The sequence below is a fragment of the Lottia gigantea genome (genome assembly GCF_000327385.1).
Source record: "Lottia gigantea unplaced genomic scaffold LOTGIsca_38, whole genome shotgun sequence".
Classification (NCBI taxonomy): Eukaryota; Metazoa; Mollusca; class Gastropoda; family Lottiidae; genus Lottia; species Lottia gigantea.
Genome location: NW_008709295.1, coordinates 1,170,580 through 1,185,307, shown reverse-complemented (window position 1 = coordinate 1,185,307; position 14,728 = coordinate 1,170,580). Strand labels below are relative to the sequence as shown.

The window sequence follows — 14,728 nt, the reverse complement described above, 5'->3', positions numbered from 1 at the left end:
ATGTTAATTCTGTACAGCTCATTAAAACCTTACCTGAGGAGGTCAAACAGAGAATGAAAAAAGTTTCATGTCAAATAAACTCTGCGAAGGGCGAATCTGTGTAAAAATGCATCAAATTCTTCAAGGTTTTTTAAGCGTGTGGGTCATCAATCGCCAAAATAAACTGTCCATTCAATTTGTTAAACACCACATGGTCATCATATTTTGAATTTTTGATAAGACAACAAATATTGGTCAGGCTTTCATGAAACATTTTGGAAAGTATTAACAAGATATTTGAAAAAATAATAGAGGGTTGAATTTCAAGATTTAACACGGAAAGAGATGTCAATTAAATTAGTGGTGCGAGTCCATAAGGCTGGATACCAGTTTTTTTCTTATTTCACCAAAATTAATATGAACATCCATCATTAATTGTATTCTGTAGACTGAGCATACCTTATCCATAAAAAAAATAGTAGCCTTTAGAATGAGCAAAAGCCAAATGAACGAACAGATGGATGGTTGGACATACTCAACTAAAAACATGAAATACTTATTTTCAAATGTAGTATTTAGTAATTCACACAAATGACACACATAAATGACACACATAAAAAGACACATTTTAATGACACAGGGGTTTGACACAAAAAAGCATGGCAGGCATTTAACTCCTCTCTATATCTGCACTATCTTGAACTTACCAATATGAGTAAACAATACATGTACAACTTTTCTTTATAATTGATCTGATCAAACATATACACATATATTATCTAAAAATCTAATCAAACTTGTAGCCTTCAGATTTCAACTTAGATGTCATGGTTTCAAGAAGATCCAATTAAATATGTAGTCTCCATCTATCAATGTTCTCTTCAACTAATTGTGAAAAGGGGAAAAATACTATGTCCACATTATAATGTTTAATCTATAAACACAAGGATCAGATCAGATGGTCCAATGGTGATCGCAGTTCAAAATAGTACTAGATTCATATTAGTGTTAAAAATAACTAATAAAATATTGCGCACGGAAACCATTTTAATTTGAAAATTTCATTTTGAGAAAACACTTATTTCATGTAGATCCAACAAAAGCATTAATCTTCCAAAATGGTTTCAATTAACATCATTTTATTACCCTTTTTAGAAACTTTTTTTAAAATTATCTATGATTTTATGTTATTGTAAAAATATTTACTGTGATTATCCATGATATTGGAGAACAGTAATGAAAACTAATATTAACAGTTATAGCTATATTAGAAATGTTAAGCTAAATTAAATAATGTTAATTAAAACATTAGAAAAAATACAAAATACATTCAATTACTTACTAAGTTTCCTTCCTAAATGTGGTATTTTAAATTATTTGATTTTTTTTTTATTTCTTTCATATTTCATAAATTTGAGCAGTCCACATGGTTATGGTACAAATTTCAAAGCATTCTTTTAAAAAAAAAAACCTCAACCTTATCAAAAAAAAACAAACCTAAAAAGTTTCAACAAAACTTAATTCTATTTCTTATTATAGCCAGTTAAGGGTATCAGATCAGCATTCTACCATTAAGCATTAGCTCTTAGCAAGTTTCATCTGAATCAAGCCTGTGACAAGTTCACAAACCAACTTTTTAACTTAATAGGTTAAAAAGGGGAGTTGATTTGAGTTTTCCCATTTCTATAGATGTCTTTCTATATATGGCAGTTTCTCAAGAATAGAGTCTTTTTAACTTTCAAACGTGGATAATTCACACACATGGATTTGTTGGCTGAAATTTTGCTGTGAGCTTTGAACACTATAACTGATTGCTTCAGCTTAAAAAAAATTATGTTTGAGACTAAGGTATGATAAAGGGGCATTCCATTTTTTTTGTAAAACCTTTCATCATCAAAAACGTCATATATTTTACCTGAAAATATTCCGAAAGTATGCTATTTATATCTATGTATATAATAGTTGAAACCTTAAGAATAAGTAGGAGACATATTTACCTACAATCAGTCTGAGGTTTAATTAAATCAGTATAGTACATTTTTAACAGCTTCTTAAAAGCATAATGCACATTAAAAGTTTATGTTAACTTTTCAAATAGTTTTGGCATTAAAATACAGCTGGATTTTTTAGTTAAAACTTTCAGATACATTATAGGACACATTTCTCTAGATTTTGATGTATAGTTTTCACAAGTTTGAACAAAAAAATATTTCGACCTACAAAAAAAGCGGAATGTTCCTGTAACAAGTCAAGATCAATTACTCAAATTTCGTTTTTCTGAAAATGTAAACATCTACTCCTCTATTACCTCAAAAATATGTATGCATCAAATCTATATTACATTAACAATCAATAGTAGATGGACGGACAGGGGTGACAATACACCTCCATATTAAAATAAAGGCATAGTAAATATAACCTTACATAAACATAACATATTTTGTTTGATAAAAAGAACAAAATGTCATGACATAACATATGCAGAGACAATCTCTTAACAAAAGAGATAATTGACTTGGACAATGAGAAATTATTGTGAGATGGGCTTAGTTTTATTTATCAACCATTGATAACATTGACAAGAGGGAAGATTACAGTAGCATCTAAAGGCTTACTCAGGAAATATCATAAATGAATTATTGCTAGCATGTGCACAAATTTTCTTGCTCACATTAATTTCTTATTTCACAGTACTCATAATAAACATCCATTTAACACAGGTAACATTGACAGGATAGGTAACTTCTGTATATAACTTAACTATACAGCAACACACAAATCACGTGTACTTACATCATCCTGTAAACAAATACATACTATTTATATTTTACACAATGTGAATAGAAAAGGCAATTACAATGGCATATCCGAAAAACATCACACATAAAACAATTTACAAATCCTCTCAACTATATTGTTTTTGGACTGAGACAACTTTCATAATATATTTTGGTATAGTACAATGTAATTAATAATTTCTTTTTTTTGTTGTTGTTGATATTTTTCGTCTCCATTGTAATCTAACAAGTTTTTTTCGCAGTCCTCTTAATCATAACCAATCATGCATGGTGTGTCAAGCACAACATGTTTCTTTATAATGTTGGATATCGAAGCCAAAAGAGGTTGTCAATTTAGCTCTAGAATCTTGCTTTATCACAATTAGTCATTGTTATCAAGAGACACGTTTTAGATGATTCACTTTGATTAGTTAAAAATAATTCTATTAAAACGGGACTGCGAAAAAAAAACCTTTAAAACTCTCCCTTCCCAGAAAACAAAATTCTGTGTGCTTTGACAATGAAGAATTCTTACTCAAAAAAAAAAAATTTTGCAAACTTCATATATAATGCATAGATATGGTATAAGAGGTAAAACACAACCCAATACATTTATTGCAGAAATCATTGCAGAATCAAAGGGCTTCTTTAGTTTGCTATCAAAAACAAATCAGCAATGAAATATGGTTAGAATATATCAAGAATTAAATAGATAATAGACAGATAAACAATTGAGATTTTGATATTAAAAAAGAGAAATTGTAGATTACCATAGGTTTTAGTTCCCATTTGGCAACTGGGAAAGGTTCACCAACAAAATCAACAGGCATATTCAGAGCTTGACCAACTTTAATTTTAATATTCTGTGGCAATGTTCTTTCATCAATTCTGGGTTTTACTGGAATGATAACAAATAAATAAGATAGAGACACAAAGCGTGAATTAAACCCACAAGGAAGCTAACTCAGTTGCAGTATGTAGTGTAACATAAGATACTTTATTATGACAATAAGTACATGGCATACAAAAGACTGTATGGATGCCCAAAATGCAATTCTAAAAGGTGAAAGAAAAAAAGAATATTTCCTGCATTTAACATGAGCATTAAAAAGAAGGACAAATTTTAAGCATGAATAAAAATGGAAGAAGACATTTTCAGAGCAAAGTGGATATTTTGAGAAAGTGTTATGGTGCCTTTGGAACTCTATTCATGGCAAAAAATCATACCAAGTGACTTGAATACAAATTTTCTCATATTAAATATCTTCATGATGCATTTGTCGTTCATAAACTTTTAATTTATTCATTTCTCAAAAATTTACTGTCAGTTATTTATGCCAAGGATCCCAGAGTTTTTCTATTAGTAGGAATTCCCCAATTATTTTCTGTAAAGTCTTCGGCTTTCACATGACATGTATAAACAGCAATATTATAATGAAGGTCTACTTTAGCGTTCTTCAAAGTAAAAACAAAATAGGGTCACAGTTCATGACCTGTTGCTCCTACATTATCCACCATGTCACATAACAATATAAATACCAGTCCAACATAGTAAGCAATCATATTTATTTTGCTGTTGAAGTGGAAGTATTCCCAAATTCTATCTATGGTATTGATAAATCTACAATAGTTGGATCAAGTTTTGTACGAGATGAGCCATAATAATAAGTCTACTGCTGCTACAAATGACAACGTTGTATAGTCACTAACCGATCCCTATGAAGGGGATTTTTGAGGTATTCAGGTATGACTGAACGAAAGATAACTTACATGTGATGATTGAATTAATTGCTTATGATCTCATAATGTAAGTTTATACATAGTTCTTTTCCTTGGTTTTATCTGTATATTATAGTTTTACTGTTCAAAAGTCGTTTTGGCACTCAGTAGTTTTGTTGGCAGTCATGTACATTTGCATAAAGTAGTCAATAGTTTATCAGTTCTAGCATTCCAATTAACGGTATATACATTTCATTTCAACCATTACATAACATTCTATTTCTTTCTAGGCTAGTTTCAGTTAAATATATTATTAATTAGTAAGTTCTTAAGCCTTTCGCTTAAGAAGTTAAGCAGTGTGTAAAAACTCCTCCTTCTAGGGTAATCCTTTATTTAAATATTTCATCTAAGTTAGGCCATTGTATATTTGCATTTACATGTTACCCGCTGCAGGTCAATCCTTTATAAATAATTATATGTACAATATATCATTCTTTCAATAATATATTTCTATGTCAGAGTTATTTTCATATATTTACTGATATTGTTTGTAAATAGATATTTTGTATTATTTTGTCACTGTGTAATATTCTTCTTTGAATATTTCAGGGTTTTTATTGTACGTTATAATAAACTTTAGAAAACTTAATTGGATGTGTGGTTTCTAATAACACATTTGCTGACCATTTCATTATCTTAGATAAGCCATAGAGGTACTCCATATTTAACTTGAATTTTGTAAAGATAGTAGGGTTGCAACTATTCACCGATGAACACACCACGATTCTTTCATTCTTATCGATGCATTGTGTTGGATAAAAATAATTATTATGTATTGGCACGATTAATTCTTAGTCCCCTTTAATGACACAGAATCGATGTGTGTATGAGAAATTGTGTCAAGTTTTCATTTTCCAAGTACGATTTTCACCTTAAAATTTGCAAAAATCCATTTCTGACTTGAGAAATAAAAATTGAGATTTTTTTCACAATTCCTTACTTCTAAATGTTCTCAAGTGCCTAATAGTGACAAACTTGTTGGTAATTTTACAAATTTCTACTATTTTTTCTCTTTCCTTCTGTAATAAATCATATTGTTGGATGAGTATCATATAGTGTATCAAATAGCAACTTTATGAATCGTTGCAGCCCTAAAAAGATAGTCATGTTCGTCCTCCGTTTGATTTTCTTTTTTTCATGTGGTGTGAATCTAAAATCCTTTACAGAAGTACAATTTGAGATGTGTTATTCTGGGGGGTTGATTTGATGAAAATAGTATTCAGAAGTACTAGGAATGTATGAAGGTCATATAATTCCTTCAAAAATATCTCAAACTTGGAATTTCTTTTCCTATTTCTTTAGATGTTTTTTAAATGGCAGTGTCTCAAGAAAAGACAACTCGTCTTTTTAACTCTCAAATGCATATAATTCCGGACACACATGGCTTGAAGGCTTAAATTTCAATGTTGGACTGTGAACACTATACATTGGCTTGCCTGTTTCTGAGACAAAGGTATGATCAACAGAATGGCGCCTCTGTCACATTAACAATAATATTCAATATTCTTTGGGTCTACTTTTTGGAGATTCTGCTTTTAACAAGACTGCTGGTTTTTTGACTGTGGATTTTAGTATGATTTCGGTCAGATTTCTGGCTTGTTTCGATATATATATATAAAAAAAATTGTTGTCGTCTCCAATATATTTGTAAACAAAAAAAAATCATACCTTTTCTATTTTTAGTAACAACAGGTCCAGAAACTTCACTAAATGGTGATAATCCTGCTTTGTTTTTAGCAGCAACACGAAATTCGTACTCCTTTCCTTCTACTAAACCACTCACAGTTCCCTTCTCTTCTGTTCCAGGTACTTCAGTTCCCTGAAATTCCATACATATGATGAAAAAAGCTTGCCAGGGAAGGTAATATACGCCCACTGGCATCAATACTGAGTGAACTTTCAAACACCCATACCATTTCCTTCAATATCCGTCAAGAATTGTGCAAGAAGTGTTTGCGAGCTAAAAAGTGAAAGCGTTTCAATTTCAGGGGCAACAATTCATACTCAATATTTTCCACTGTAATGACCTCATATAGGGAATTCTCCCCTTTTGGGACATTGCCAGTTCTGTCTGACTTCGCTTATGGAGGTGTTGGGTTTGAGTTGAGGATTACATTTTAGGGGGAGCGCGGCTGTCAAGTCATACTCAAATATAATACATGTATATAAAATCACATACATATCAAATTTCATAAAATTCTGACAAAACCTGTTGCCTCTTTTAATATATATTTAGTATAGGCCTCGTTGAATTAAAAGTGGAAGCAGAAGAGAGATATTGACTTTTTATCTTTATCTAATGTATATTCAAATAACAAGGATTGAAACTCTGTTAATATTTGTCGAATCAAACCCAAATTCAAGCTTGTGAACATATACACACTTCATCTTTTACAAAATCTGTTAATGTCTCTATTCCCAACAAGCCACTTTTAATGTATTTTCAATATATCAAGGGTTGAAACTCCTTAAATATTTACCCTAGATCTTGTGGATATACACTTATACAACAAATTTCATAACATTTTGACAAACACTTGTGAACATAAAAGGGGCAACCCTTTTATGTTCACAAGCTACTATGAATGTATCTTCAGTCAAGGGATCACACTTATTAATATTTGTTGAATAACACCCAAATCCAAGATCTTGTGGACATAAGCCACTTTTAACATAATCTAAGGGTTGAAGGCTTCATATTTGTCAATTCAAACTTGTCCAAGATATAAACCTATACACAAAATTTTTGCATATAAAAACACCATCATGCTGCAATTACAAAAATTCTTGTGGCAAGTTTAACAATTAATGTGCAGCCTTTGTTTTAATATTAATCTTGCAAAAGTAATCAGTACCTTCTTCCATGTATCTGTTCCTTTCTCTCTATATTCAATATTATATGACTGAATGGGTGCTCCTCCATCATCTTTAGGAGCTTCCCAGCCAACTTCAACATAATCTTTATCATAATCTAATATATTTGGAGTACCAGGAGCGTCAGATGGATCTAAAAATATAGTACATATATATGTTAATATTAATTTTTACTAAATGCTTGTTAAATATTGAAACACTGTAAATTAAGTATGCAACAAAGTCATTAATTTTTTTTATATATAAGTATATAATTTGTATAATTTACAAAAAAAGATAGCTTGCCAAGCAAGGTAACATACGCCCACTACCAGCTGTCAGAAATCATAAGAAAATCTTAAGTGGGTTAATAACGAATTTTCAACTAATCTTAAAGTCATCTATAAGTCAAGGCAAAAACCTGAAACAGTTCATCAAGTTATCATGAAATTCAAACATGAACATTGTCTCATCGCTGTACACAAAAGGGTAATAACTCTGAAACTGTTCATCCAATTATTACCAATTTCAACCATGACTGAGATCTTATCAATGCATTAGTTTCATCAAGATTGGATAAAAACTGTAGTCTCTAACTCTGAAACCCTTCATCCGATTGTTACCAATTACGAACTCGAGTGAGATATCTTCAACATATACATGCATACCTAGTTTCATCTAGGTTGGATAAAAACTGTAGTCTCTATTGTGCCTACAAGCCAAATTTGATGCGTTTTTACTAAATCAAGGGCAATAACTCTGAAACCCAGTCGTTCAATTATCACCAATTTTGAACATGACCAAGATCTCATTAATATATACATGGATACCAAGTTTCATCAAGATCAGATAAAAACTGTAGCCTCTATCACGCCTACAAGAAATGTGAACTGACAGACGGGGCGACGGACTGACCAATGGACACGGGTGATGGCAATATACGTCCATATTTCCATTATCTATTTCAAATTTCCATGTGGGCATTTAAAAATCAATAACTGTTTCAACACTACTAGTTTTGGAAATTAAACAACTAAAATATTAAATTTCAGATAAATGGTTAAAGCAAACTGCCATGTATGATAATAATAAATCTTATATTTCTTAAAACTAATTGCCACATGTCAAGTGACATGACATGTTGAATGCATGTTGGTATATAGAACACCTTATGTTAAACGTCCACATAAGTAAGCAATTTATCCAAAGCCATAACAGCACTTTAAACTTACCCCATGGATCTTTGGCCAATATTTCACCATCCGTTTCTAATGGTAAACCAACACCAAATTCATTCACAGCTGACACTCTGAAAGCATACTTATGTCCAGTTTCAAGATCACTAACATCTACCTCCAAATCTTCAGCATCAGTTTCACAAACTTTTACCCATTTATCAGTAGCTGTGTCTAATTTTTCTACTACATAACCAGTAATTGGAGATCCACCATCATTTGTAGGTTTATCCCACATTAAAGCACATCTTTCTGCATAAATATCAACTACATCTAATGGTCCTTTGGGTCTACCTGGTTTATCTGTTAATATCAGAATTAAAATATCAAAAAATTATTTCAAAAGAATTCATTTTAATCTTTAAATAAATTCTTTCTTACAAATAGCTTCAATCATATGACACAAAAAACAACCTGCAGGAACATTTGAAATTCTTTGGAATGATAATGCAGATGGTTTAATAAGTTCAGGTGACAGGTTTCACTGCCACGAAGGCAAATAACTAAAATCAAACTGTTCATAAGAAATTGAACAACTATGAAATCATTTGAAATCTATCTTATCAACCTCAATGATCACACCAAGTTTTAAAAAAAAAACAGTACTGTATTTGCATTAGAATTTGCATAATCAAAGGGTAATTACTCAAAAATAAATTACTCAAAAATCATCAAATTAGAACTCATACAAGATTTCAAATATTCAATGATCAAAATGAATCTCATTAAACTTATTGAAATTTGTAGCCACTACAGTGATGACAACAAATCTTAATGTATGGGATAAATTTTGGGATAGGGATACATTTAACTTTACTTATACATTTGCAGCAGTTTTCTGAACAATTAGCTGAGAGTACCTTTTATCTATTACAGATGTATCTATTACAGATGTGTTACTCACATCTTAATACCTTCATATTTGATGGTTTTTTACTGTTTGTATTTTCAAAGTTTAATGACTGATATCTAGTGGCCTTGACCTTAAATGACCTTCCCTTTAACAAGGTCAAAGGTCATCGACCTTGGCAATCTACTGATACTTTCATATTTGATGTCTAACTTCTACTTCACAACCTTCAAAACTTTGGACTGCTTTAGCATGTGACCTAATTGGCTAAGAACGTTGTTTTTTTCAGATTCTCTAGCAAATTGGCACATGTGCAAAGTCCCACTCAGTACCACGAGTGGTTCTAGTTTTATAAATGTAATAATTTATTGGTTTAACAAGTATTATTGTCAATTGGCTGCTTATAAGAGGGTAACGTGTGTTCACAGTCAAGAAAATATTGATGCTGGCTGTGTGAAGAGTTGCAGTACAGATTGAGGTAAATTTGATTGAAAATGGCATGGGGGAGGAAAGCGAGGGAGATATTTGGGTGGCTGTTCATTGGAGTGTGATGTTGAATACAAGTGACCCATAGTATAAGTTTGACTGTATATCTAAAACAGAAATCAACCAAACATCTGATCCGTATTTTCATTAGCTTGTATTTTTAATCAACCACTCCAGTCAGGGTCTAACAACTTCTTCATTCTGACTTACACTATGTCTCTAATAATTAAAGTAGGCATTTTGGATGATTTGTCCTCCATTATGACATTCCAAGCCCAAATGGCTTGAATATAATTCACGAGTGCTGAATTTATTTCACATGCCCTTAAACTATATCTTAGCTAAAATGTATATGAATTAAGTTATATCAATGCAAGTCTTAAAAAGTTTAGTGATCAAACTAAAAACTATGAAAAAATTGTAATAGATCCAGCAGCCTGCAACATATTGAATACAAATCAAAATCTTTTTAAAAGTTTTGCTTTAGTGTAGGATGTGTATTCCAAATAAAGATGGTATTGAGTCCCAACAAATCTTACAAAACTTCACCAAAATTGCAGCTTGTGTCTGGAAATGATAATATAGTGATGTGATCAAATCATAAACTATGGATTTACATATAGTTGTATAAAAAAGATTAAAAATCATACCAACAACAATGACTTTTACAGGAACTGTTTCAGTACCAGCTTCATTCTTTAATGTTAATTCATAAACACCAGTATCTTCGATTTCAGCTGCAGGGATTGTCAATTTAGAATTACGTTGAGTTGTCTGCATGTCAACATTAGCTGGACTAATTGGATTGCCATCTTTTTTCCAAGAAGCTTCTGGTTGTGGAGCACCTATTCAATACAAAATAATGAGAAAGGGAGTAAAAAAGTAATAAAGATGATTACTATTATCATTATCTTGCACATTACTGGTCTTTAAACTTCTTCATCTATCATTATTATTAATACAGTGAAACCACTCTAAACAGACAGGCCATCGGACCATTATGAAAAGCCAGTTCATTATGTCACAACAGTAGACCTAGTGAGCTTATATTTCTTCGCTAAATCACCTTGGGCAATTTCACAGAATCTTTGATGAGATTGATCTTATGGGTTAGATTCAGTTCATCAGGTTGACGTTTGCTAGGGTGTTCCATGATTATGATTTAAACTTTTGAGAAAATCAGATAATTTAACACAAATTTGAGCTTGAAATGTGTTCAAATGCCGGTAAACTTAAAAGCCTAATTGAATATGAGTAGAGTAATAATCAATCAGTGAAACAATATCAAATCAAATCAAATCGATATTCAAATTGGATTACTGATTAATCATTTCCTTTGATAATTAGTCACGGGATGTGTGATATTTATTTTTAATGTCGTCAAAGGATTAACGTCAATTAATACGTGAACTAATTAAGGTGCCGGTTTAGGGACACTTATAAACTATAGATTAACTACTTTGGGACTTGATTTCGATGCGGGATTGCGGTTTATAGGGGTTCCAGTTTACCGCGGTTTATCTCCTATATTTTATAAAGTTAATTCGGCTTGGACTTTTCAAATGTACAGGTTTACAGAGGAATCTAGATTATTGGATGCGGTTTATAGAGATGCCGGTTTAGAGGGGTTTATCTCCTATATATTATAAAGTGATTCGGTTGGAACTTTTCAAATGTACCGGTTTACAGAGGAATCTAGATATTAGGATGCGGTTTAGAGAGATCCCGGTTTAGAGGGGTTTATCTCCTATATATTATAAAGTGATTCGGCTGGAACTTTTCAAATGTACCGGTTTACAGAGGAATCTAGATATTAGGATGCGGTTTAGAGAGATGCCGGTTTAGAGGGGTTTATCTCCTATATATTATATAGTGATTCGGCCAAGACTTTTCAAATGTACAGGTTTATAGAGGAATCTGGATTATAGGATGCGGTTTAGAGGGGTTTCACTGTAGCTAAAGAGTAAACATATTTTGGTTATTTCAGAGCTTAAAGGGACAGGTAGTCAATTTTTTTTAATTGGAGCCTTCAAATTCCTGTGTGTTCAGAATTATCTGAATTTGAATGTTAAAATGATGTCTCGTCAATTTAATATAGTCTGTGATATATAGAAAAGATTTAATAGAAGAAGTGAATATTCCTAGTTTGAAGTATTTTTATGAAGTATTATATTGTTGTCGCCCCTGTCGGTCCATCTGTCCACAATTGGCTTGTGAACGCAATAGAGACAACAGTTTTTATCTGATTTGAATGAAATTTGGTATGATCATTTATATTCATGAGATCTTGGACAAGTTTGAATTTGGCTATCTTTCGATGAATGGTTTTTGAGTTACTGCCCTTGATTTATGAAAAAAACGTCAAAATTTGTTTGTGAATACAATAGAGAGTCAATAGTTAAGATTGAATTTGACAATTTTTCGATCAACAGAATTTGAGTTATTGCCCTTGACTTAGTAAAAACTCATCAAAATTTGTTGACGATAGAGGAGACAGTTCATGTCAGAATTTTATTAAATAATGTGTGTGTTTTTAAATTTCTGGTATGATTTGACACAGATAGGTGACTGCTCTTGATATACTGAAAATGTATCAGGAAAGTGGGCGTATCTTGCTAGCCAACCACTTGTTATAGGAATTATGTGATTTTCGTACATTTCTATATGTACATATATTCAAGACTAAAATCAACCCCCCAAAATGGCATTCTCGTCCCTTTAAGCTTATTATGTGATAAGGATTATTGTTTCATCAAATTATACATAGACTTCTGAAATATGTATTTATATGAAATTATATTGTTACAATTGTTACATATATATGCTGAGGTTCAGTGAGATAAAATAGGATGCCAGTAGAGTGATACATTTATATTCATTTTTCTCTTGAGTTTAACAGCTTAGGTTCCTTCATGCCCAAAGACAAAATATGTCATATTTATAAACATAGCTAGAACAGATAATAAAATTACAAACTTATCTGAAATTAAATGCAATAAATGCTATAATTAAAAGATTACTTACCAATAAATGGAATATCTAAATCTATAGTTTCTCCTTTCTTTACCCGAATTTCCTTAGGTACTTTATCAATTTGTACTTTAGGTGGTCTAGGTACTTAAAGAATATGAAATAATCTCAGCTAAATGGGTAATCTGACAAGTAAGTAACACAACAAAAATTGAAAAGAGCAGATACAAAATGGTGAATACCAGTGGCGGAGCCAGTAGAAATGAAAATGAAATGAATGGAGTTTTACGTCCTACTTTTCTGCACCATGTGGGCTAATGAAGACGGGCAACGCCATGCAGGGTGCAATGAGGGAAATTTTGCCAAGACAGCGGCATTAGCCTGCTCTTCTTTCGATTTCCAACTGTCGAGGGATCTTTAACGTGCACACGGGGCCTCGGTTTATTGTCCCATCCGAACGACTAGATGCTTTTTCCATGTCAGCCCCTCATACCTGCATCACTGACAGGGGGAAACCGGGTTGAAAAATCCGAAGGTATTATCTCGACCTATGCCGGGATTGAACCCTGGACCTTCAGGTTAGCGAGCAAGTGTTTAACTCACTGAGCCACCGCGGCTCCAGCGGAGCCAGTAGAGGTACAAGGGGGTGGGGAGCATTTGCCCCCCTCGAAAGATGGTTTTCCCACCCAATTGTACCTCCACTTTAATTTTAACAAATTTAACAATATGATTTTATATATGTTTTTGCACCAAAATATGTGTCTGAATAAACCAAACCCTCTTAGATGCTACAAGAGAGGCTTGTAACTATGACTCCTCCACAGAGTTGCGACATTTTGAATTCAGCCGCGACAGATAACCCCCCATTGAGTCAGTCTGCCCCCTATATGTACCCCCAGTCTCAGGAAGCTGGCACCACCACTGGTGGCTACACATATTTTCATTTTTAATAAATAATTGTATTGCTTATACACTGAATGACAGATGGCATCTGGCACTTTCGGACAGTCAGCACAGACTTATAAATCATTGAAAAATAATCTGATCATTAGGAAAATCGATGAACTAATAAACCAAACAATTAAACCATAAATAGTGAGCTCCAAATGGTACTTTTGGAGCCAAATCTTATGATATAAATTGTCCAATCATTGTGAGTTGCAAAGGTTCTTGCCTTCTTACGAACAGCCACAAATTGTAACTGCTTATTGATAAAAACATTCAATTCATTAGAAATATATATCTGTTGAAATTATTCTTAAATGACTTACATTCTTCTACTGTGACTTTACTACGAGTTGGTCTTTCTCCAATTCTCAACATGTATTCACCCTGATCTTCAAATGTAGCATTCTTTACAGTTAACTTGTATGATTCTCCTTTATGACTTATTTCATGTCTAAATAATAATTATATATTTATTACATTACAACACCATTTACATTAAATTATGTAAAATGCATCTATTTCAGCTTGTCCCTCTGACAGGTAGTACTTTCTAATGTGAAGCTGAAAAAAAATTCTGATCATCATGAAAGTCAATTGGCATCATCCCTGCCTTATAAGTTCACTCTGTACATCCACGACAACTTGACAATGAAAATGGATAGGCATCATCTTTGGCTTATAATAAACATACAATTCAAAAATGAAATCAATCAGTCAAATAAAGAGTGAGAACAGGATGTTACCTTTAAAATTTAATACTTTTGTTCAATTCTAAATTGTGTCGATGGCTTCATATTCAAATGAACTAAACTTTGAGCTAAATGTAGCTTGAGTTATTAAACAATTAAACC

At 32.1% G+C, this 14,728-nt stretch overlaps 1 protein-coding gene across 1 annotated transcript in view; it reads right to left on the bottom strand.

Moving 5' to 3' along the window:
* Positions 1-10,805, bottom strand: part of LOTGIDRAFT_91265 (hypothetical protein) — a gene marked incomplete at both ends in the record, with an annotated part of 39,760 nt that extends 28,955 nt beyond the window's left edge. Inside the window, 5 exons of the mRNA XM_009059162.1 lie at positions 3,527-3,654; positions 6,204-6,354; positions 7,391-7,542; positions 8,621-8,926; positions 10,610-10,805. Of these exons, the coding sequence (XP_009057410.1) occupies positions 3,527-3,654; positions 6,204-6,354; positions 7,391-7,542; positions 8,621-8,926; positions 10,610-10,805 (933 nt within the window). The remainder of the gene's footprint in view (positions 1-3,526; positions 3,655-6,203; positions 6,355-7,390; positions 7,543-8,620; positions 8,927-10,609) is intronic.
* Positions 10,806-14,728: the final 3,923 nt, after the last annotated feature.